Here is a 25,755-nt window from a genome sequence, read left to right as displayed (position 1 = left end):
TTGAACAATATAAACAGGGCGGCGATAACGTGTGGATATTGTTTCTACTGCCGACTGCAGCTTTAAGCTCACCGTGTTGCTTGGAATGATTCCTCCGGTGTCCCTCGGTCCTCGCAGGTTTTAGATTTTACTTTCTCCGCGCCAGGGAACTCTGTGGCTGTCCTCGGGTGTCTCGGAAAAAAAACAAAAAAATAGTTTGGTTTCTTTCCTAAACTGAAAATAATGTCGCCTAATTTCTTTCCTAAATCCCGTGAGTCAGCTAGGTTGCTTCTCCGAGGAAAAACTGTCTGTGTGGGCGCCGCTCTCACCGGACAGCTTTTATTTCAAAGAGCACGGGAAACCACACCCTTTATGTACCTGAGACACCAGTTTTAGCTTTGTCAATAATGGGGTATTGTTTTGATTGACGAGGAACATTTTTAAAATCCATTTTAGAATCAAACCGTAATTTATTTATTTATTTAACCTTTATTTTACTAGGCAAGTCAGTTAAGAACAAATTCTTATTTTCAATGACGGCCTAGGAACAGTGTGTTATAAGCCTGTTCAGGGGCAGAACGACAGATTTGTACATTGTCAGCTTGGGGATTTGAACTTGCAACCTTCCGGTTACTAGTCCAACGCTCTAACCACTAGGCTACCCTGTGGAAAAAGTGAAGGTGTCTGAATACCCTGTATATCACTGTGTCAAGGCATATGAAGTAACAGGTTATAGAGCATACAACTCAATTATCACAAAACATAGGTTGTAATATGGCTTTTTTTTCTGGCTTGGCTTCCCCACTGACTTTTCCCATGCACCGCTACTGGCACACTTATTATACCTACATGACCTGACAATAAGAATGGCTATATCCTCCTCATTGTTGTCAAGTGAGAGATTGACATTCGTGAAGATTCCTTTGAATCCTCAACCTGGAACTTGAGACAATACTTTACAAATATCTCAAATCTTAATGTGACTTTTATTTACATATGCACAGCAGAGGAATTCTGATGACTTTTCCACTCGCTGATATACTGTATCATTCTCTACCAGACATGTTTTACAGTAAAGTGATACCCAACACCTTGAAATTCTTAAGAATGCCAACACTAAGAGCAGAGATATACAACCTCTAAAAGCCAGTTTACATGAAATGTGCAAATATATATTTCATAGCATCAATGACAAAATACACAATATAGCTGTGTCTTACTGGATATCAACTTCCAAATAAAAATAAAAAATGAACAAAAAAACAATGTATATGATCTTGCTACTTGTTTAGAAGGCACATGGTGTGCATTGCCACTTAAAATGGCCACATCTTAAAAGGTAGTAAGCAAGTACCTGCTTGTAACTGCATTCCAATGCAATAACAAAAAAGGACATGATGCCATGAGGGTGTTCTTTTGTGCCTAAAATGTACATTTCAGGCTGCCCACAAAATATCAGTCGCGTTGTTTCTTCAACACTGTTTGACAGTTTGACTGGATCTCACTACGGCATCATCTCTTTCTAGTTCTTGTTAGGAAGATCAGCAAAAGGGTTACATGTAGAGTGTGTGGATGGTCAGGGGGGGGAAAAAAAAGTATTGAATCCGTGACTATATTATAAAGGTTTTTCTGGTCCAGTAACGTTGATGATCCTGACAGTTTGAATCATAATGACAATGAACAGAGTAGCCTTTCTTCTGGAGGGGAAAAACCAAATGTACATATAAAATATGTCCCAAAGCAACTTCCATCCAGAGTGTGTAAATTATTCTAACCGTAGCCCCACAAATGTCTGTATGTAGAATGACATACAGATGCAGGATCTTAATATGACCAGTTCTTCAGAGCAGGAAAATAATCCTGCAACAACAGGTGTTGATACATTTTTCCTTAGGGCAAATCAAGTCTGACATTTTAAAGTGGAAATTACAAACTTGAGAAGTATTTTTAAACCTTGAATACACCAGAAGTTTGCATTTCCTGCAGCAACAGTGATCAAATTAAGATCATACACCTGTACATTTGCTGTGCTTCAAGTATCCAAACCCATGTAATTCTCATCATCTTGAGACTGTCATAAATTCCACCAATAATATCCTGTACAAAAAGTGGAATATATGGGTGCTCACACTGAAAAGTGAAGGTCAATTTGATTGAAGGAAATTGGATGGGTAATTGGAAAATTAGCTCAGATATTTATTGGGCAAGTTAAATAAGCACTCTATACAAAGAGAAGCATTCTAATTTGGTTAACATGCTTGTATCGGCGACTTCCAGATCAAACTCCCATTGACTTCAAAGCATGATGTATGCAAATGCTCGAGTTGAGCATTGTTTACATATTAGGATTCAGCCCAAGGTGCTGCACCAATGTTCCTACTTGCCATGTAGCTTTCCATTCACCAATCAAGTCTACCTCAGACATGTGAAGAGATCCATAATCCTTTGGACATGGGGAGCATCTAAGAAAATACCCGTCTTTGTTTAACCCCTTGTGGCCAATGGACCAAGCTCAGTCGAGCCAAAGAAATAGATTACTTAAATGGAGAGGTCCGTTCTAGTAATTATATTTCTATTAGTAGAGCAGTCATGTGATAAGCCAACAGAGCCTGAGGGGGAGAGTGGGAAAAAGACAGAGGAGAGAAGGAACACTTGACAATCAATAATATTTGCTTTGGTTTGGCTAAAATGACCCAATTTAGCCCTCCTGTCCAAAGTCCTCTGTGAATTTTCTCAGTTTGTCCAAATCCTGATCATTGACTGTTGGCTTTGTGCTGGTCAGGGATCTTAGCATATCAGACTGCAAAGAATAAAAAGAGAGACATGATCAAAAGGTTATTCAACAGTCTTGTTTTCCCAGAAACAGATTACAATTGAGGCGGGGAAACGGATAACTGAATAATATTAATAAAGTATTATTAATAACTTAATTATTTTTTACACTCACCATACAAACAACTGGCTCACATAGCTTTTCCCCAGGGACTTCCATCCATGTCATCTCAATGCCATTCGGGTCTCCTGGAGAGCATGGGGTCAAAAGGTCATCTACCACGATGTCGGGGTTGTCTCTCGATGGCCCTCGTACCTTCAATAACAATGTAATTTGCAGTGTTACAAATTAAACTCAACAGCTGCACCATTGAGAGCATCTTGAGTGGCTGCGTCACCACTTGGTATGGCAAATGCTTGGCATCCCACTGCAAGGCACTACAGAGGGTAGTGCGTACGGCACTGGGGCAGAGCTCCCTGCCATCCAGGACCTCTATACCAGGCAGTGTCAGAGGCCCTAAAAAGCGTCAAAGACTCCAGCCACCCAAGTCTGACTGTTCTCTCTGCTACTGCACGGCATGCGGTACTGATGCATCAAGTCTGGAACCAACAGGACCCTGAGCAGCTTCTAACCCCAGGCCATAACACTGCTTAATAGTTAACCAATAGCTACCCGACTATATGCATGGACCCTCTTTTCACTCAGCACATATGCTGCTGCTACTGTTTATGATCTATCCCTACCTCAATCACCTCGTACCCCTGCACATGGACTCGGTACTGGTACCCGGTGTATATAGCCATGTTATTGTTACTCATTGTGTATTCATTCCTTGTGGTATTATTTTTCTATGATTTATATTTTTTTCCTCACCGTGTTGTTGGGAAGGGCCCGTAAGTAAGAATTTCCCTGTTAGTCTACACCGGTTTGGTTACGAAGCATGTGACAAATAACATTTGATATAGGGATTATCACTGAAAAATAAATATACAACGTTATTCAATGGTTGTCATTATGGAGACGTACCCGCTTGAAGTGAGTGGCTGACTGAACTTTTCTGACTGGTTGCATAAGCGCGTCTCTGACGATGACGCTGACGTCAGCCCCTGAGTACCCGTCTGTCTTCTTTCCCAGGGTGACAAAGTCAGAGTCGTTGAGGCTGGTGGGTGTGGCGCCCAGGTGGAGCTTGAACATGAAGGTGCGGGCGTGTTCCTCGGGCAGGGGGATGTAGATCCTCTTCTCAAACCTGAGATAATTAAGGATGAGTTGTACTGAATGTATCACACCTACTCTACAGGAAGAAGAATACATCTACAGGGTAGGTCTGAGCAGCAACAAAAAGCGAAGAAGCAGTGCTGCTGAGTTTCCTAGCTTCAGTCCAGTGTGTTCACGGTATCACCAATCACGTTCAAGCTGAGTGGTAAAAGTGATCATACATTTTTATGGCTTTGGTGTCACAGTCAAGAATCATAAAGGACAAGTTATTTGTGTACACTGTTGAGATGGTAGGCTAAGCCAGTGTAAGAATGTGACATTACCGTCTTCTGATAGCAGAATCCAACGTCCAAGGGATGTTGGTGGCCCCGAGCACCAGTACACCATCGTTGTCATTCCCAACCCCTGTGGAAAAATGATCATTAACAATTTACAACCATTTTCACTTAATATGAGCAAAACACCAATACAGTCTACTATAATATCCAGATACATATTGTTTTCTGGCTCTCTCACCCTGCATCTGAACCAGGAACTCTGTCTTGATGCGGCGAGCTGCCTCACTCTCATTCTCACTCCTGGAGCCGCACAGCGAGTCTATCTCATCTATGAAGATGATGGAGGGCTTGTGCTCCCGTGCAAGGGTGAACAAGTTCTTTACCAACCTGGAGAGGAGAAAGGAGCATCAACATCAAGGTGAGCAGTATCCGGGACACCGATTAAACCTAATACTGGACTAAAATAATCTCTATTAAATTAGCTATTTAGTCCAGGACTAGGCTTAATATTAGGTCTAAATAACAAACAGATTAAAACAGCAGCATTGGACTTTACGTCTCTCCACAATTAATCCCCATGTTTCCCTGGATGAAGAGTAAAATCTCACTTTTCACTCTCTCCCAACCACTTGGATACCAGGTCAGATGAGGAGATGGAAAAGAAGGTGGAGTTGTTGGCCTCTGTGGCCACAGCTTTAGCCAGGTAGGACTTTCCTGTTCCAGGAGGACCGAAGAGTAGGATCCCCCTCCACGGCGTTCTTTTGCCTGACAGACAGAGGTTGTTGGGAGAGGTCGTGAATAACATTGGGGCAGAAATAGACTAAGCTTTTCATTAACAAATGAATGAAGGATAATAACCAATTGACTGTATACTATACAAGACTGAATGGATTCATTTATTTTCAGTATATTCCTAAGGCTGATCAAATGTTCCAACAGTGGAGGTTTCAGCATGTTTTTCATACATTCAAAATGGTTCTTTCCTCATAAATGGCGATGTGGCGATCTGAGGCAGTAACACTACGTTACCTGTGAAAAGATGTGGGAATTTGATTGGCAAAATAACAGCTTCCTTCAGGGCCTCTTTGGCTCCCTCTAATCCGGCAACATCATTCCACTTGATGTTTGGCTTTTCCATAACGATAGCCCCTGAAAAACACATCCAGTATGATGGGAACATACAAATCATTTTACAGTGAAGGAAAATAATCAGTCACCTTCATGTGAAAATCTAAAAATACAGTGCCTTGCAAAAGTATTCACCCCCTTTGGCATTTTTCCTATTTTTGTGGCATTACAACATGTCATTTGAATTTATTTTTATGTGGATTTCATGTAATGGAAATACACAAAATAGGTGAAGTGAAATGAAAAAAATTACTTGTTTCAAAACATTTCTAAAAAACAGAAGTGGTGCCTGCATATGTATTCACCCCCTTTGCTATGAAGCCCCTAAATAAGATCTGGTGCAACCAATTACCTACAGAAGTCACATAATTAGTTAGATTGCACACCGGTGGACTTTATTTAAGTGTCACATGATCTCAGTGTATAGCTACACCTGTTCTGAAAGGACCCAGTGTCTACACCACTAAGCGGCACCATGAAGACCAAGGACCTCTCCAAACAGGTCAGGGACGAAGTTGTGAAGAAGTACGGCTCAGGGTTGGGTTATAAAACAATATCTGAAACTTTGAACATCCCACAGAGCACCATTAAAGCCATTATAAAGAAATGGAGGGGGGTGAATAGTTATGCACACTCAAGTTCAGTTTTTTTTTTTTTGTCTAGTTTCACAGAAAATATTTTGCATCTTCAAAGTGGTAGGCATGTTGTATAAATCAAATTATACAACCCCCCCCCAAAAACACATTTGAATTCCAGGTTGTATGGCAAAAAAAAGAGAAAATGCTAAGGGGGTTGAATACTTTCACAAGCCAATGTAAACGAGTTAGACATCTCAACAGGATATGTAAAAACTGAAAGTAAAGTAGAAATGAGCCAAATAACCTTTGTCACAATTCTATAGTATGTCAGTGTTGTGACACATACTGTGGTAGTTTCACTTTGTAAGTGATAACTAACCTGAAAGTTGGTTCTGAAACTTCTTTTTTTCTGGGTTGTCTCCTTCATCGCTCTCATTCCTGTACAATAATAATCCAAATAGGTTGACTCATCACATTCCAAATCACTCTGTATAACAGGCTAAACCCTTCTCACACATAACAAAGCCTGCTCCTGCACACACCCTTTGTCATCGGCTTGGGACTCCTTCACAGGCTTGGCAGGTGGAGCCTTCTCTTTCTTCTTTAGGTATTCTTTGAGCTTCTCTGCTCTGTCCAGGTACTCGGCACACTTGGCCCTGATGCTCTGTTTGGCTTTATCGCCCTGGGATTCATCTGACAGGAGAGAAATGGACGAATTCTATTAAATACCATATGAAGAATCTGTTTTTATTTAGAAAATGTATGAATAAATCACAATTACAGTAAACTCCCCTCGACGATGACATTCTGTGAAATGGAAAAAAATGATGCATTCTGCTGATAAGTAGAAGTAGACACTGGACAGATTCATCTGATAGGTTCCAATAGTTGCCCAGATACCTTTGACAGGTCACTACTGTAGTGAGATTCTAAAATGTCCCCATTAGCCTATATAAGACAGAGGTGGTGATAAACAACTCCACACAAACCAATGGACTGAACAATCCAGAGACTATTACAACCCTAAAAGAGAAAAGAGCATTATGCAAATATCCCGTTGTCTTAAAGCATACATTTCACTACGTGTAAGAAGTACTGAACAGCTTGTTGGTATAAACGCAGGGCCTCGTCGTAATTCTGAGCTTTATCCTCCTGGGCCGCCTTGCTGGCCAGATCTATGGCTTTCTGAAAAACAGGGATGAGAACATTATGAAAAAACAAAGACAACAGTAAAAACAAATTGAAAGGATTCGCTGCAAGATAAGTTTGATCTGGTCAATCACAATGAAATAACTCTTCGATGCAATGGCATAACACAAGCACGTAGTTCTAATTACAGTAACTAGAAGCAAGTACAGTAACTGTTCCTATATATCAAAAACATGGCCCCATATGCAAGGCTTTATGTAGAGCTACAGTTCTGTATGTACATGTTCCATTAAGTGCTACATGGAACATGCATAGCTCAAAATGTGACCGACCACCTGTAAGACAGAGTATGTTGCAATTTCACTTCCTACAAAATGTTTGACTGACATGGAAGACATGACTAAATCAAATAGGCTAATCCAATTAACTAGTTAATTAACATATTCAGACAGTAAGCTTAGCTAACGTTAGCTATATCAACAATCAGCTCACGACACTAGCTTTGTGATTAGACAGATAGCTAATGGTAGTTAGTTAATAACATTATCAAGGTACTTGGTTGCTATTCAAATTTCGGATTGTCTCGTCTGGGCCTTGTTGCGGAGGGGAGCACATTTAGAACTAAAAATGAACCGGTCAACTTTGCAACAAGGCCAAGACGAGACAGCCATCAAAGCAAGTTATCAAAGCAAGCTGATGTTAACTAACCATCTTCAATCAGGCTTAAAATAACTTGATAGTGACTACTGTCAACATTAACTGCTGTCCTTTCAAGTTGGCGACCTCGAAGCAACAAAAAAAAACCAATTCCGCCAGCTAGCGTCCGAGCTAACAAGTTAGCGTATTACCGTAGCCAGATAGATAACAATCAGTTAGCTAACGACACTTAGAAAAAAATTATCACAGTAGATCTACAAATAATAGTTAGCTCGCAAACGTTCGCTAACTAGTGCCATGCTAACTGGGTGGTTTGCCCTTTTGCTAACTACTAGCTACTGTAGCTAGCCGACGTTAGCTTTCCCAATTTACCTGTAAATTGTTGTTGGCAGCCATATGATTACTTGTAAAAAAATAAAAAAAATGCAACGAACAGGCCCTTTATTTGTTAATACTTAAATTGCAGACCGTCAAAGACGATATCCAAGCCTTTTATTAGATCTTTGAATAACTATACATTAATAAATACAAAATAATACACTTCCGCGTTATCAGACACGGAGTTGATTCTCTTAGAATTCTCACGTGACCGGGAAATGTCCGCGTCATTCATAGACGCACCCATCTCTGGGTGGCAATACAATATTGTAGAGGGATGAAATGTCAAATGTGTAGGGTTAGGATCATGTTGACATGTGAAGGATATGCAGAGTGCACATCTCCTATTAGCTATATCCTTACCTCCATAGAGTTGCCAGGACGATTAATGGAAAACTGGCAATCCAATTAGACTGACATTGGTTTAGGCCTACACTGGCATTTACATCGGACCATGGAATTCGTAATATAATTGAATATATGCATTGGACAACGTTAATGACCGACATTTTAGCATAAATTGTTTATAGAATGTTCCACTGTCTAATTACCTCTTTATTTTCGATATACTCCTGTAGTTCTTCCACTCTGTCCAGGTACAATTTACACTTTTCCCTGATCTTCTGGTTGCCCTCTTTACCCTGTGGTTCACCTGAGGAGAGGAGTTTTAAGTTGTTGATGGTGACACAGGTTATTGTAGAGACCATAGTTTCGGCTTGCCTGATGACTCAAACGGAATTCTTCCACTGCTCTTTGTTCGCTACATACTTCAGGCTGATACTGCAATCCTTGCTTAAAAATGGACCAATATAAGTATAAAGAGGGGTTCCTGCAGATGCTGGAATACCTACGTGCAGGAACGATCCGAATTGCAACCTTCTCCCAGAGCAAGGAGTTTGGGTAGGCTGCACATCACATGGTAATCACTGACATGCCAATATCCATCCTTCCTCTCTGTGCAGGCTACTACTGCTAAATACTCCCCTTATGGCTAGCAACGTCTCCAGTTATTTTTGAATCTCCAGCTAAATTATTTTCTTCAGTTTGTAAAATTAATTTGGATACTTTGTTGACTTCCTGTTGGCCCTTCTCGAGCTCTGCTCCTACAGGTCCTTGCGTGCCCACCCGCGGATGCTTGAGATGTGTGTACCTCTTTTTTCCCCAGTCTTCTGTCATTTTGTTAATGTATTATCATTTTAAAATATTTTATTTAGATTTATCAAGGGGTGCTGCAGGACCCTCAGCAACCCTACTTCCCATGGCTATGAGCCTGTCTCTCGTGTTGAAAATGCACCTACCGGTCTGCTTGAGAAAGGCCTGTTAATATTATGTGATGTAATGATAGTCTGCTTCTAGATGTTTGTATAGTCTTTAGCTTGTAAAGGAGGTTTCAACCAATTCATTGGTTATGTAGCCTACACCTCTGCTTGTACAGTCCGAAACATAGCAATGCAACATTGTGAGAATGTTGAATAAAATAAAATTTGAACTTATACCGGTTGTCTGTGCGGTCGGTCCTTCAGCAGCATGAAATTTGAGACAAAAGACACCCACAAGAACGTATTGTTTACCCGACTTCTTTTATTTTAGTGTTGGTTTTGCCGTTTACATTTCTATCACCTGGTACATACGATTTGATTTGATTTGAAACCATGTAAACTCTTGCAGGCTTCGGTTACATGAATGCCTCACATGCATGTACACATGCCTGCCTTTGCCACGTAAATGTGCGTGGCGTTGCCTACATAATTTGAAAGCATCGCCACGTTTCGTGCCTACCACTACTCTTGCTCAGCTAAAAATGTAATCTGTCTAATAAAATCACTCCAACAAAATGATTGAGGTAAATTGATCTAATATTTCATAAATAAGAAAACGTTATGCATAATCCAATGAAGTTAGATCTATAAACTTTATAGATATATATTAGGGGAGCCTAAAGATAAATAATCAAATTGCTTAGAGAGAAATTTTAATCCGTTTTTAATAAAGTGTTACGAAACCAATAACTAGCCTACTGATTTTGCTGCACTTGTCATGCCTTGGGGTCTTAAAGCCCATTTCTGCTTGCTCCACCAAAGCAATCAGGAGGCTCCGTACAGTGGGTATTGCAGTGCCTCGGGAGGCTAATTGGAGCTCTGTACCGCATCGCCGTGTGCCGCTCAAATGTTGTATCTTCGCGGAGGGCTCGGTATCGCTTCGCATTGACATGATTGGTTGACAGTAGGTGGGGGCGGGAGGTCCTTGTATAAACACAAACTACCTTTCTTGACAACAGCTCTGCTCCGTGAAGGATGAATGCTCTGACTTATGCGGAGGCCACATCGTAGTAAATGTGCTGTACGGCCACAGCAGCGATCGGATTGACCAATCAGAGCCTTTTAGGTCAAGCTACATGGCCTGTAACCTGATTAGAAAATAAAGGTGAAAAGTAAGCGTATGCAATGAATGTACATGACATTTTAGTAATTTAGCAGACACTCTTATCCAGAGCAACTTACAAGAACAATTAGGGTTAAGTGTCTTGCTCAAGGGCACATTGACAGATTTTTCACCTAGTCAACTCAAGGATTCAAACCAGCAACCTTTCAGTTACTGGCCCAACGCTTTTAACCGCTAGGCTACCTGTCACCCAAGGAGACCGCAACATTAAAAGCCAGAATGTTGAATACAATTACATTTAAACATACTCTACCAGTTGTCTGTGCGGTTTGTCCTTCATCTGCTTGAAATTTGAGATAAAATATCCACAGAAAAGTATTGTTTATCCTAATTTTGTCAAAAATGTTGAGCAGCTGAAGTACAAACCCCACAGACAACCGGTAAAGTACGTTTAAATGTAATTTTATTCAACATTCTGGCTTGCAAAGCAACATTTACATGATTTTCAGCCATTAGTTTCAGGCTGTATATACAAATGAATTGTGTGTATTACAGCCTGATTAATCAGACTAGTCCAGGGCCAACACAGTCATGACTTCCATGGTCAGCCAGTCCAAGCAGATTAGTATTCGATCCAAAATAAATATATAATAAAGGAAACTACAAAAAAGCATGCTCGAACTAAAGATTCGAAATCAATTGAAAAGCCTCATGGCCACCAAACAAACCAGCAGCCTCACGGCTCTCCCAGGTGGGACACTGACTAACAACAGAGAGGAAGAGGCAAAGTGAGAGGTTCGACTCCGCCCACAATCTGTTCACGCAGATTAAGCGTTATAGAGTTAAGCAGACCAAGTGAAGTGTTTTTGTTTGGGGAGCAATGAGAGAGTGTTGAATTTGGTCAAGGTGAAAGTGAATTGCTAATTTGATAGGTGAGGCTTATTTGATTGAATATACGTTTTATAATGCTTAGGTTGTTACGGGTGTATTGATATATTTTTCTACAAAAGATCATTGGCTAGAATGTTCCCACCTGATCTTGCCTCCTTCCCGATAGCTGGATGCCCCTTTGATTTATTTATTAAATAAAAAGAAATGTGTCAACTGTAGCCATTTATATTCCTTCATAGTTTGTTTGCCCCGTCCTTCATGGCCAACATCCACATGCCACATTTTAACCAAACTAAGATTTTTTTTTTGTGTCAGCAGTTAGACATTTTGCTAAAGGGGGTCTAGTTGCCCCAAATTACCGTATGTGATGCTCCATACCCCTCACATCTTGGCTAGTGTAACGTTTTGCAATACAAAACGTGTATTTAATATCTTTCCGATTTTTCTCTGTTTTTTTGAGAACCACATGCAACTGGATATGGACATTTATAAAATACTATTCTTCCAAATCGAGAATTAAGAAAGTATTGCCAAGAACAGGTTAGTTGAAAGATTCCTTGCTGAACTTTACACTAGCCATGCTGTAACGGGTTTGTAGCATCAGATCCCATTACAATTCTGCGGCTACTGAATTGCATGTCCTGTCCGTATGACATTTGGTCCATTTCTTCAGGAGTGATGGTTACATACGTTTTACAATGTGCAGGAAGTACTTGACAGTGTGTTGGTAAGATTTGATAGCTTCTGTGTAGTTCCCAGCCTGGTCCTCCTGGGAGGCTTTCTGTGCTACAGCTATAGCTTTCTGAAATGAGAGTGTGGGAGGGATGAGTTGGGCAGAAAGGAGTGGAAGAGAGAGAGAGAGGGATGAGTTGGGCAGAAAAGTGTAGGAGAGAGAGGGATGAGTTGGGCAGAAAATTGTAGGAGAAAGAGGGATGAGTTGGGCAGAAAGGAGTGGGAGAGGGATGATTTGGGCAGAAAGGAGTGGGAGAGAGAGGGATGAGTTGTGCAGAAAAGTGTAGGAGAGAGAGGGATGAGTTGGGCAGAAAGGAGTGGGAGAGAGAGGGATGAGTTGGGCTACAAAAAAAGAAAAGTGTAGGAGAGAGGGAGGAGTGTGGCAGAAGAAAGTAGGAGGAGTTGGGCACTGCTGCTACTCAGTCACAGCATCATTCACTGTCACTGTTCATCACATAGTCTCCTATTATGTCTACATTCATTGCTTCATTTGAGTGAGACATGTTTGTCATTTAGCAGATGCTCTTATCCAGAGCAAGTTTGGTTAAGTGCCTTGCCCAAGGGCACATCAACAGATGTTTCACCTAGTTGGCTTGGGTATTCAATCTAGTGACCTTGCAGTTATTCGCCCAATGTTCTTAACCTTTAGGCTACCTGACAAGACAGACTCATTGCATTCTTATGCTCTGATTAGATCATGGAATACATGGAGATGGAGCATCAGCATCACAAGCCACTACTGAATTTATCTTAGCTGTGTTAAAGTGAAACACTATTTTAAGTGGCTCACAATGGCTTTATTTGGCTCTGGAACAAGCTGTTGTCCAGCAGATATATCTCAAATGTGGGCGCTCATGTTTGTTAATGAAACCAATAGCTGTAGTGTAGCGATTGCACGTACAGTACAAAATCACAATAGACCTTCTCTTTATAACATACTGTACTATTTTAGTTTGTTTGAATGTAAGTAAACAAGTTGATCAGCTTCTCAAAAGTGACAACACAGCACTAATACAAGAAACACACGCTTGACTACAGTTCTATGATGACACTAGCCCCAAGACGGCTTGACAGTCTCACTCTGACAAGTGGAATCAAACTCATAGGCCCATAAACATACATTACTCATTTACAGGAAAGCATAGATGTGTCTACCAAGATAAAGTGCTATTTACATTAATAGTCAGTCACTTTACCTGTATATTTGTTGGCTCCATTGGAAGTTTTCAGGCAGTCAGTTGCTACTGAGAAACAACACAGTCTGAGACCCTTGATTTTTCTGCTTCGTTTACCCACAGAGCCATTAACTTGTTGCTTATCTCACAGGCTCGTCACAGCACACATGCGTCTGAGAGACTTTCCTGTTGAAAAGAATGACAACAATGCTGAGGGCTGAGACTGAGACCCGCCTGCCTGTGAGTCATAATGACAAACTTGTTATGCAAGTATAGTCAACAGCCCAGGAAAAAATTCACAGTAGGATAATAGGCTAACATTATTAACCTTCACCCGTATCTGTCCTTCATTTTTTTCTCTCCTTTATTTAACGAGGCAAGTCAGTTAAGAACAAATTCTTATTTTCAATGACGGCCTAGGAACAGTGGGTTAACTGCCTGTTCAGGGGCAGAACGACAGATTTGTACCTTGTCAGCTCGGGGACTAGTCCAACGCTCTAACCACTAGGCAACCCTGCCGCCTCAAAGAGGAAGTGTCATGCAAAGAGGAAGTTTAAAACTCCCCTAGAGGGGATAAAACAGAGAAAAAAGTCTACATCAAATCCAAATAAAGTGCCAGGGTAAAGGAATGTAGTGAGCAGTGGTGTAAAGTACTTAAGTAAAAATACTTTCAAGTACTACTTAAGTAGTTTTTTGGTTGTATCTGTACTTTACTTAACTATTTATATTTTTGACAACTTTTACTTTTACTTCACTACATTCCTAAAGAAAATAATGCACTTTTTAATCCGTACATTTTCCCTGACACCCAAAAGTACTTGTTTCATTTGAATGCTTAGCAGGACAGGAAAATGGTCCAATTCATGCACTTATCCCTGGTCATCCCTACTGCTTCTGATCTGGCGGACTCACTAAACACACATGCTTCGTTTGTAAATTATGTCTGAATGTTGGAGTGCCCCTGGCTATCCCTAAATGTAAAAAATCAAGAAAATGGTGCTGTCTGGTTTGCTTAATATAAGGATTTATAAATGATTTATACTTTTACTTTTGATACTTAAGTATATTTTAGCAATTAAAATTACTTTTGAGTTTGAGTTTTACATTTTTTTATAGGGATAGTGCACATTAATCAACGTTTCAGTGAAAGTGTCTGTTTTAGCCAGCCAGCTTATTTTCAGTCGCAGTCCCTGGGCAGGTTATTAAAAACAATTACAATATAGACCATCATTGAGCAGTGAGCACACGCAGAGCAACATAGGACAAGCAAGACATAGCATACAGACAGAGCAACATAGGACAAGCAAGACGTAGCATACAGACAGAGCAACATAGAACAAAAAGCAGCAAGACAAAATTCATAAAAGCAACAAAGTGTTTCCACACCTCACAAGCTACAGACAACATGGAAAGCGGCATTACACAGCTAGGGATTATGTTCACAAATCTGATTGACCTTTAGCCATGTCTTCATGCATTTTGTGAAAGTGTGGTATGTGGTGCAGTTATGTGTGTCTGATGGCAGTGTATTCCAGACATGGGAAGCTCTCACAGAGAAAACGGATTTACTCACAGTGCTTTTCCTTAAGGGAACTATACAGTCACCTCTCATGGCAGACCTTGTAGATCTGCTGCCATATGTGTGGGTTTTCTGTTTAACAAAAATACTGAGTGGAGGGGGAGCCAGGCCATTTAGGATCTTGAATACAAGACATGCGTCGGGGTATTGCACAAGATTTTCCCAACTCAGGAGCTCATGCTTTCTGAGGATGTAACAGTGATGATGGCTATTGGGCTTCCTATCAAGCACTTTGAGAGCTTGATTGTAGACAGACTGAATAGGTTTTAATGTTGTACAGCAAGAAAAGATGAACTTGGACAATTTTGTGATGAGAATCTCATGGTTAACAGTATCAAAAGCCTTCCTTAGGTCCAGAAACACAGCCCCAACAGCACCCCCTTTGTCCATCTTGGACTTCATATTTTCCAGAAGAAAGCAGTTGGCCGTTTCTGTGGAGTGTTTCGCTCTGAAGCCAAACTGCATGGAGTGTAATGTGAAGGGGCTGTTGTTGAGGTGGGCAATCAGCTGTTCTGCTACACACTTTTCAACAACCTTTGACACCACAGGTAGTATACTAATGGGTCTGTAGTTACTCACGTCAGCAGGGTCGCCTGATTTAAAGATGGCCGTTATTATGGCCGACTTCCATACCCTTGGAAACACCCCGAGACCAATAGATGTGTTGGTGACCTTAGTAATGGGGCCAATGAGTGACTCTTTGTAGTTTATAAGAACGGTAGAGTCCAGCCCAAACACATCTTTGGCTTTAGAGTTCTTCAGTGAGTTAATCACCAAGTTCACCTTTGACTCAGAAACCTCCCTTATGATGAAGACAGGTTGAGCGTCATTCACTAGCACTGATCCCAAGAAATGAGTGGAGGGGTTCTGTGTCAGTACCCTGACAGAGTCAATAAAGTAGGAATTGAAGGCTTTTGATTCGTAAGTATATTAACAACCAAATACTTTCAGACTTACTCGAGTACTATTTTACTGGGTGACTTTTACTTGAGTCATTTTCTATTAAGGTATCTTTACTTTTACTCAAGTATTACAATTTGGTACTTTTACCACCACTGGTAGTAAGTACATAATATCATTTTTTATTTTACCAGATCTACCGGTGTGAGGTCATCAACAGCAACAGGATTAAACACAGCGAGTGTCCTGATCTAGAACATGATATAGAAGCTCCTGTTGCCCTGGGATGTCAGGGATGTGACACTGCAGCAGTGCTGTGTGTTTTGTGCTTGGGAGTGCTGTAAATCCCCCTCTTGTGAGACTCTTGATGTAGATTGATGTAGATCTCCACAAGGTGTCGCTCTAGGACCAGTGGTTTGTGATAACGATGGGTAGACTACTGCCTGTCTTGTAGTCTGGGTAATACAGTTAGTGAATATTGTACTTGCAAAGAATAGTCCACAAAGGTGGGAGCAGATAGGACATATTATCTAAATAGCACATTATTTCTGTTGCCCAATTGAATAGATAAGCCACATTTGTAATTTGACTAATTCGGTAGAGGATATAATCTGTTGATAATCCACTATGTTCAGACCCTGCACATATTCACTAAACCTGGCACTGGAAATGGCAAAGGTATGCAGGAGAAGGGAGTGTGTCTCTGGATGAATCTGGGTTGGGTGTGTCTCAGTACGGCAGTCTGTTTTTAGATGGGATTGATGGATGTTTTTTTTTAACATTGCCAGTTATTACATTCCAGTTTTTCTCTCTGTCAACAATTGTTCATGCAGTCTATTTTATTTGACGCAAATCAAATCAAGACTCAGTGGTTCCCTGCAACTGTCATATAACTGTTTTGCATTAGGCCACTATAATTAGACTATACAATCTCACATTTTATTGTGAAACAAATCAGTAGTCAGTTGAAGGTTGGCCATGATTCAGGAATCACAATGATCGGTTAATGACCGCTGTATTTTGAAATAATTGCACACAAAAAAATATCTGTGAGCTGGTGTCAAAACTTTGTCTCAAAAAAATGTCTAGTGAAATATTTACTTGCGTTACTGATACTTTTTCTACTTTGGCTTGAACGTGATTTAATACGGGATAATTTATAGAGAGACCTTGGCCCCAAATCAAGTAAGGACTAGGCTATAACTCACTGGTGACACCCAATGACTGTATTGACACTTGATACGGCCCCGGGTGGCAGAGTTTGATTAGGGAGAAACCGGAGCAAGTGCTTATTTCACGAGGGAACATGTAGAGGGGAAGCACATAGACAGAGGCAACAGCAGCAGCAGAGACACAAGTGAAACTTTTACATCAGCACACTTGAACCGCGGCAGGCTCAAGGGGACTGGATTGTTTTATGCGTGGAGATAGCGTATTATTCCATGGGATCTAGATAACTTGAACTGCGAGTTGCAATTCTATTTGAGCATCTACAGAGATTATAGAGGTGGAAGGAACATGGCGAGGGGGGTGAAGAGAGCTCACCTTGTTGCTTTATTATTTACTTCGATGCTCTTATTTTGGCGGGACGTTTACGCGCAGGTGTCTTTTAACGAAATAACCGGGTTTAGTTTGAGCCCCCCGTACTTCAACCTCGCGGAGGGGTCACGGATATCCGCCACCGCAACTTGCGGTGAAGATGAAGCGGGGAGACCGAGATCTGATTTGTACTGTAAACTTGTCGGAGGACCTACCTTTGGACTTCATAGTCAAACGATACAGGTAATGAGTGAACGACATTTTCGGTTTCATTATTTGTTGTTTCATTTTTAAACGTTTTGATCACCACCTTTCTGCCTTTAATAATAATGTTTACAGTTTAAATGTTTGTTTTAGCTACGCAAGAGGTTGGCTGGCATGAGTGCATGCGTAAAAGACACATGTAGCCTATTAATGTGCACGTCTTAATAGCATTGTTCTGAAGACATAACATGGACAGATACCAACAGAAACACAACCCATAGCACAGAATAAATCGTATTTGTATTATTCAATCAAAGTAAGGAAGTTGTTTCCTTGCAAGCAAGTGATTTTCTTGTGATTTTTCTTCGTCCCATACATACATCTATATATTCCCACGTGAAATACCATATTTACAGTTAAACTGGTATAACAGTTGAGTGGTCCTCCATGCTTCCTTGCTTTTGCAGCCAGGTTCCAGAATGAGTCACTATAGCCCCCATGGGGAACAGTGGCAATTCTGCCTGCTCTGACCAAGTTGTCCACCTGCCAGAAATAGTTTTCACCATTGTGTTTAACTCCTGAGCTCTCCAATGAGAATGCCCTCTCAACAGTAGACTTGCCCCTTCAGGAGTTTCAATACCTTTGGAACACGAAGAGGTTTTAAAAAGTACACAAAGAAGGGCCCCAATAGGCCTATATATTGCTTGCTATTATTAATGTGTATCTGGAAATTGTTTACTGTTGCAGTATTTCCAGATATCGCTATTACCATTGTTGCTACAATTCAAATCAAATCAAATTTTCTTATTCACATGCTCCGAATACAACAGGTATAGACTTTACAGTGAAATGCTTATTTACAAGCTTCTAACCAACAATGCAGTTTAAAAAATATTAATAATAATATGAAATAAAAGTAACAAGTAGTTAAATAGCAGTAGTAAAGTAACAATAGTAAGACTATATACAGGGGGGTACCGGTACAGAGTCGATGTGTGGGGGCACCAGTTAGTTAAGGTAATTGAGGTAGTATGTAGGTAGAGTTATTAAAGTGACTATGCATAGATAATAACAGAGAGCAGCGTAAGAGAAGGGGAAGGGGGGGCAATGTAAATAGCCTGGGTAGCCATTTGATTAGATGTTCAGGAGTCTTATGGCTTGGGGGTAGAAGCTGTTTAGATGCCTCTTGGACCTAGACTTGGCGCTCCGGTACCGCTTGCAGTGCGGTAGCAGAGAGAACAGTTTGACTAGGGTGGTTGGAGTCTTTGATAATTTTTAGGGCCTTCCTCTGACACCGCCTGGTATAGAGGTCCTGGATGGCAGGAAGCTTTGCCCCAGTGATGTACTGGGCCATACACACTACCCTCTGCAGTGCCTTGCGGTTGGAGGCCGAACAGTTGCCGTACCAGGCAGTGATGCAACCAGTCAGGATGCTCTCGATGGTGCAGCTGTTGAACCTTTTAAGGATCTGAGGACCTATGCCAAATCAGTCTCCTGAGGGGGAATAGGTTTTGTTGTGCCCTCTTCACGGCTGTCTTGGTGTGCTTGGACCATGTTAGTTTGTTGGTGGTGTGGACACCAAGGAACTTGAAGCTTTCAACCTGCTCCACTACAGCCCCATCGATGAGAATGGAGGCATGCTCGGTCCTCCTTATCCTGTAGTCCACAATCATCTCCTTTGTCTTGATCACGTTGAGGGAGAGGTTGTTGTCCTGGCACCACACGGCCAGGTCTCTGACCTCCTTCCTATAGGCTGTCTTGTCGTTGATCAGGCCTACCACTGTTGTGTCATCGGCAAGCTTAATGATGGTGTTGGAGTCGTGCCTGGCCGTGCAGTCATGAGTGAACAGGGAGTACAGGAGGGGACTGAGAACGCACCCCTGAGGGGCCCCTGTGTTGAGGATCAGTGTGGCGGATGTGTTGTTAGCTACCCTTACCACCTGGGGCGTCCCGTCTGGAAGTCCAGGATCCAGTTGCAGAGGGAGGTGTTTAGTCCCAGGGTCCTTAGCTTATTGATGAGCTCTGTGGGCACTATGGTGTTGAACGCTAAGCTGTAGTCAATAAACAGCATTCTCACATAGGTGTTCCTTTTGTCTCATTTAAGGGAAAAAAAAGCTGCCAGTTTGTGGTGAGTAATCGTTGTTCTGATGTCCAGAAGTTATTTTTGGTCATAAGAGACGGTAGCAGCAACATTATGTACAAGATGTCAAAAAAAAAAAAATTACAAACAACGCAAAAAAAACTATAAAAACACAATAGGTTAGGAGCAGGTAAAACGTCAGCCATCTTTTCCGGTGCCGCCTTCTTGATGCATGTGATTACTTGCACGGTCTGCAAATGTGTGACTGTGGCTTATTCATTTTCTTGAATACGAGTTTACTATGCACTGAATGTATGGCTTTGTGTTGGTGGGACTTTATTTATATGTGGTTATATGTGTTTTGGGCTCAGAGTAACACCATTTCATTGGCCCTTACCCTGCAGGGACAGTATTGTGACAGATGCAACTCCAACGAGCCAAACAAGGCCCACCCGGTGAGTAACGCCATCGATGGCACTGAGCGCTGGTGGCAGAGCCCGCCTCTCTCCAGGGGGCCTATGTACAACGAGGTGAACGTCACTTTGGACCTGGGACAGGTGAGTGATCCAAACCTGGAAGGCTTTCATTGATTCCATCCTACTCAGCCAAGTGCTGTACCTTCACGGTGGCTGTTGTTGAGAGTATGAAATAAAACAGTGGGATGTCACAGGGTGAATATAGCCAAGCCTTTAAGTTTTCCTTGTCTGAGACAGACAGGCAGCGCTAGTCATGTGAGTGATGTCCCACATCTGGCTGCGTGCCAGGAATCAGCCTCAGATCATGCCCCTGTGGCTGGGGGATATGCATCTATTATGACCCGTGGCTGCAGTGGGGGCTGCTGCGGGAGTTTGGCTCACGGCCCATGAAATTGCACAATATGCTCAATTATCCACAGTGAGGGGAAAGAGGGTGGGATTCTGTCCAGGGATTAGGGATCAGAGGGATGTTAAATATCTGGGGGGTTGCAGGTCTGGGTGGAGTGGGTGAAGAGGGTTCAGAGCTGGACCCTTTGTGATTGAGAAACAGGTTTGGTCTGCGGATCAGGGGTCGGCATCTAGTGGAGATCCATAGAAAGTAAATCTTTCTAAAAGTGAGGACCACACCATGTTCCCTATTATGCTCTGCACACGATGATCCTACCTTCTAGATGTAGAGAAACACAGCGAAACTGAAAAACAAACTTAATGCAGTCTATCAGTCCACGATACAAGGGAAATACTGTATCCCATAGAATGATTAAGTTTGGTAAAGTAGTACAATGTTATTAACCCTCTGTGTATGCAATCTTGTGTAGGCCATGTCTTCTTATCAGAGGTGTGTGTAGATAAGGAAGGATGTTGTCATTGCCTCTGAAATAATTCAGTCAACCACACTTCCGTGTGCTTTCAGCACAGATGTCTGTCATAGTGTTGGTTCCTACAACCCTTTGATGATTTTACAGTCATAACAAAGCATTTGTCAAAATAATTTAATGTGGAGGTCAGGTTTATGTCAGACTAACTTGCCACATGCTTGGTCACACCCTTTCCCCTTAACACAATCTATGCCTACTCCTACTCAGGTTTCTTTCATGCTTGGGAGGAATTTCTCTGATTCATCTTCCCCAATAGAAACAGTCCAAAGCCTTTGTAGATTCTGTTAATGCAACGGACAGATGATGCGGTCACTGAAATTTGTAAGGGCTGAATCCAGTTGAATGGTTTTTGTGGTCTCTTCTAAGACTAATAATACAGGTGCCTCCCTCCCTCTCTCTGCCAGTCTTATCTCCAGCTCTCCCAGTGGATATATTAGATAATGGCACCATCATTGTTCATGTTAAATCGGATCCGGTTCAAAGGGAAGCCGGGTGGTTTTTGAAGTGGCCATTTCCGACGGTTCTGTAAAGTGCACGTTTGAAGCAGCACCAATCCGCCAAGGGCTGATTCCCACTTTTGTGGAACATTGAATGATAACTTTTCTGTGCTATAAAAGTTAACCGATTTCCTTTGTGGATTAACATGACGTGTTTAGAAAAGGAAACAGTCCAAATTAGCCTGGAACTTTGTATTAGACAAAATATGTATTTGAATGTACATGTCCTAAATCTCAGGCAGTCAGTCCATGTGAAGGAGTTTACAACTCCCTGGGGTGGAGCTTTTGACCTGTGACCCGTGACAAATCAACAGGAGATGACCTTGAACCCTCACACCGCTGCTGGATCATAACTGGACATTGCCTGGCAATTTGTCTCCAGGGCATTGAGCAGTTCTTGATTAGAGGCTCACTCTGTATGCCACTTTGTTTACATACTCACTATCTCATATGTTTACATACTCATCTCATATGTATATACTGTACTCGATATCAGCTACTGTATCTTGCCTATGCTGCTCTGTACCATCACTCATTCATATATCCTTATGTACATATTCTTTATCCCCTTACACTGTGTATAAGACAGTAGTTTTGGAATTGTTAGTTAGATTACTTGTTGGTTATTACTGCATTGTCGGAACTAGAAGCACAAGCATTTCACTACACTCGCATTAACATCTGCTAACCATGTGTATGTGCCAAATAAAATTTGATTTGATTTGATTTGCTGTGAGTTTCTTGATGTTTTATCCAATATCCTACATATGTGTTGAGATGTGTATATTTTATTTTACTAGAGACCACATATGCCCTCCCAAAACAAATCCAATGACATCCTCTCCTCACCCCCAAGCATACTACTTTTAAAATAGGCTGTCTACCTTTACAGGGAGACTAGTTAAAACAATTTACAGGGTGAACATTGGCACCACGGATGGATCGGCCCCACAGTCGCCCATGCAGTCAGTTTTTCTGGGGGAATGTATTTTAGGAGCCCTGACCACATGTGCTTATCTGCCTGAGTGCTCCAGACCATGTGAGACTGACATGCCTGGGCCTTACTGCTGTCTGTCAAACCATGCTACTGAAAGGCCTCTGATTGGTGGGCGGCAAAGTTAAAATAGTTTTGCGTTTTCATATTTATTTCTATTCGTTTTCAGACCTGATAATCTACTTTTTATTTACACTGAACAAAAATATAAACGCAACATTTAAAGTGTTTAATGAGCTTAAATAAAAGATCCCCAAAATGTTCCTTATGCACAAAAAGCTTATTTCTCTCTCAAGTTTTGTGCACATATTTGTTTACATCTCTGTTTCAGTGAGCATGTCTCCTTTGCCAAGATAATCCACCCACCTGACGGGTGTGGCATATCAAGAAGCTCATTAAACAGCATGATCATTACACAGGTGCACCTTGTGCCGGGGACAACAAAAGGCCACTCTAAAATGTACAGTTTTGTCACACAACACAATGCCACAGATGTCTCAAGTTTTGAGGGAGAGTGCAATTGGCACGCTGACAGCAGGAATGTCCACCAGAACTGTTGCCAGATCATTTAATGTTAATTTCTCAACCATAAGCTGCCTCCAACATCGTTTTATAGAATTTGGCTGTACGTCCAACCGGCCTCACAACTGCAGATCATGTGTAACGACGCCAGACCAGGACCTCCACATCCTGCTTCTTCACCTGCGGGATTGTCTGAGACAAGCCACCTGGACAGCTGATGAAACTGTGGGTTTGCACAACCAAAGAATTTCTCCACAAACTGTCAGAAACCGTCTCAGTGAAGCTCATCTGTGGGCTCGTCGTCCTCACCAGGGCCTTGACCTGACTGCAGTTCGGCGTCGTAACCATCTTCAGTGGGAAAATGCTCACCTTCAATAGCCACGGCATGCTGGAGAAGTGTGCTCTTCACGCATGAATCCCAGTTTCAACTGTACCGGACAGATGGCAGACTGATGTCAACATTGTGCACAGAGTGCCCCATGGTGGCAGTGGGGTCATTTGTATTTGTATATATTATGGATCCCCATTAGTTCCTGCCAAGGCAGCATCTATTCTTACTGAGGTCCAGCAAAATTAAGGCAGTTCTACATCTTTTTAAACATTACAATACATTCACAACAGATTTCACAACATATTAGTGTGTGCCCTCAGGCCCCTACTCTACTGCCACATATCTACAACACAAAATAATGTGTACGTGTGTATCTGTGCCTATGTTTGTGTTGCTTCACAGTCCCTGCTGTTCTATAAGGTGTATATTTATCTGCTTTTTTAAATATAATTTTACTGCTTGCATGAGTTACTTGATGTGGAATAGAGTTCAATGTAGTACTGTGCACCTCCTATAGTCTGTTCTGGACTTGGGGACTGTGAAGAGACCTCTAGTGGCATGTCTTGTGGGGTATGCATGGGGGTCCGAGCTGTGTGCCAGTAGTTCAAACAGACAGTTCGGTGCATTCAATGTCAATACCCCTCACAAATACAAGTAGTGATGAAGTCAATCTCTCCTCCACTTTGAGCAGGATAAATTGACGTACATATTATTAATGTTAGCTCTCTGTGTACATCCAAGCGCCAGCCGTGCTGCCGGGTTCTGAACCAATTGCAATTTTCCTAAGTCCCCCTTTGTGGTACCTGACCACACGACTGAACAGTAGTCCAGGTGCGACCAAACTAGGGCCTGTAGGACCTGCCTTGTTGATAGTGTTGTTGAGAAGACAGAGAAGCGCTTTATTATGGACAGTCTTCTCCCTATCCTAGCTATTGTTGTATCAATATGTTTTGACCATGACAGTTTACAATCCAGGGTTACTCCAAGCAGTTTAGTCTCCTCAACTTGCTCAATTACCACATTATTCATTACAAGATTTAGTTGAGGTTTAGGGTTTAGTGAATGATGTGTCCCAAATACAATGCTTTTAGTTTTTGAAATATTTAGGACTAACATATTCCTTTCCACCCATTCTGAAGCTAACTGCAGCTCCTTGTTAGGTGTTGCAGTCAATTCAGTTGCTTGGTAGCTGACGTGTATAGTGTTGAGTCATCCGCATACATAGACACACTGGCTTTCCTCAAGCCAGTTATGGAGGGCTAAAAGACTGCTGAACCGTTCAATGCCACAATTTAGGGAGGGCAGAGGGCCAGATATTATGGGGAGTTTTTTGGTGTCAACTAGTGACCCAATCAGTTCTTTAAAATACATATTAGGCTGTTCTGAGCTGCCCTTCATAATGTGATTCGGCCCCACATGAACCATGACAGTATCAGCCCCTGATGACTGACTCACAGCCTCGGGAAACAGCCTGGTAATATCCTGAACTTTTGCCCCAGGAAAACCCAAAGTCTTTGCCCCAGGTACAGATATATGCCTCACTATCAAACTCCCTATCACAATTAGAGGTCGACCCATTATGATTTTTCAACGCCGATACCGATTATTGGAGGACCAAAAAAAAGCCAATTAATCGGCCGATTTAAAAAAATAAAAATGTATTCGTAATAATGACAATTACAACAACACTGAATGAACACTTATTTTAACTTAATATAATACATCAATAAAATCAATTTAGTCTCAAGTAAATAATGAAACATGTTCAATTTGGTTAAAATAATGCAAAAACAAAGTGTTGGAGAAGAAAGTAAAAGTGCAATATGTGCCATGTAAAAAAAGCTAACGTTTAAGTTCCTTGCTCAGAACATGTGAAAGCTGGTGGTTCCAATATTCCCAGGTAAGAAGTTTTAGGTTGTAGGTATTATAGGAATTATAGGACTATTTCTCTCTATACCATTTGTATTTCATATACCTTTGACTATTGGATATTCTAATAGGTACTTCAGTATTGCCAGCCTAATCTCGGGAGTTGATAGGCTTGAAGTCATAAACAGCGCAATGCTTGAAGCACAGCAAAGAGCTGCTGGCAAATGCAGGAAAGTGCTGTTTGAATGAATGCTTACGAGCCTGCTGCTGCCTACCGCCTCTGTCAGACTGCTCTATCAAGTCATAGACTTAATTATAATATAATGACATAGCCTTAGGTCATTAATATGGTCAAATCCGGAAACTATCATTTCGAAAACAAAACATTTGTTCTGTCAGTGAAATACAGAACCGTTCTGTATTTTATCTAATGGGTGGCATCCCTATGTCTAAATATTGCTGTTACATTGCACAACCTTCAATGTTATGTCATAGTTATGGCAAATTAATTACAGTCTTTGTTAGGAAGAAATGGTCTTCACACAGTTCGCAATGAGCCAGCCGGCCCAAA

At 41.5% G+C, this 25,755-nt stretch overlaps 2 protein-coding genes across 7 annotated transcripts in view; one reads left to right on the top strand and one right to left on the bottom strand.

Moving 5' to 3' along the window:
* Positions 1–946: 946 nt before the first annotated feature.
* LOC112226858 (vacuolar protein sorting-associated protein 4B) lies at positions 947–13,501 on the bottom strand. 3 transcript variants are annotated; one of them, XM_024391478.2, is made up of 13 exons: positions 13,337–13,501; positions 12,099–12,210; positions 8,687–8,787; positions 7,025–7,136; positions 6,494–6,644; positions 6,331–6,389; positions 5,275–5,394; positions 4,854–5,010; positions 4,484–4,632; positions 4,291–4,372; positions 3,779–3,998; positions 2,927–3,067; positions 947–2,779 (listed from the first exon to the last, which is right to left on the bottom strand). In XM_024391478.2, exons 1-13 carry the CDS (start codon positions 13,355–13,357, stop codon positions 2,678–2,680), a joined length of 1,527 nt encoding a protein of 508 aa, XP_024247246.1. In that variant the 5' UTR covers positions 13,358–13,501; the 3' UTR covers positions 947–2,677. The 3 variants fall into 3 exon arrangements, with proteins under 3 accessions (XP_024247246.1, XP_024247247.1, XP_024247248.1); XM_024391479.2 differs by lacking the exons at positions 8,687–8,787; positions 12,099–12,210; positions 13,337–13,501 and adding an exon at positions 8,130–8,354; XM_024391480.2 differs by lacking the exons at positions 8,687–8,787; positions 12,099–12,210; positions 13,337–13,501 and adding an exon at positions 7,809–8,097.
* A 3,577-nt stretch (positions 13,502–17,078) lies between these two features.
* LOC112227373 (laminin subunit alpha-3-like) overlaps positions 17,079–25,755 on the top strand; it is a 106,603-nt gene continuing 97,926 nt past the window's right edge. For 3 of the 4 annotated variants that reach the window (XM_042307667.1, XM_042307666.1, XM_042307665.1), the window contains exons 1-2: positions 17,079–17,576; positions 20,022–20,174. In XM_042307667.1, the coding sequence (XP_042163601.1) occupies positions 17,313–17,576; positions 20,022–20,174 (417 nt within the window). In that variant the 5' untranslated portion in view covers positions 17,079–17,312. The remainder of the gene's footprint in view (positions 17,577–20,021; positions 20,175–25,755) is intronic. The other variant, XM_042307669.1, reaches the window with a different exon arrangement.

This window comes from Oncorhynchus tshawytscha, linkage group LG28 (assembly GCF_018296145.1).
Source record: "Oncorhynchus tshawytscha isolate Ot180627B linkage group LG28, Otsh_v2.0, whole genome shotgun sequence".
NCBI lineage: Eukaryota > Metazoa > Chordata > Actinopteri > Salmoniformes > Salmonidae > Oncorhynchus > Oncorhynchus tshawytscha.
The sequence above is the reverse complement of the archived record's forward strand: the minus strand, read 5'-3'. Positions and strand labels throughout refer to the sequence as shown.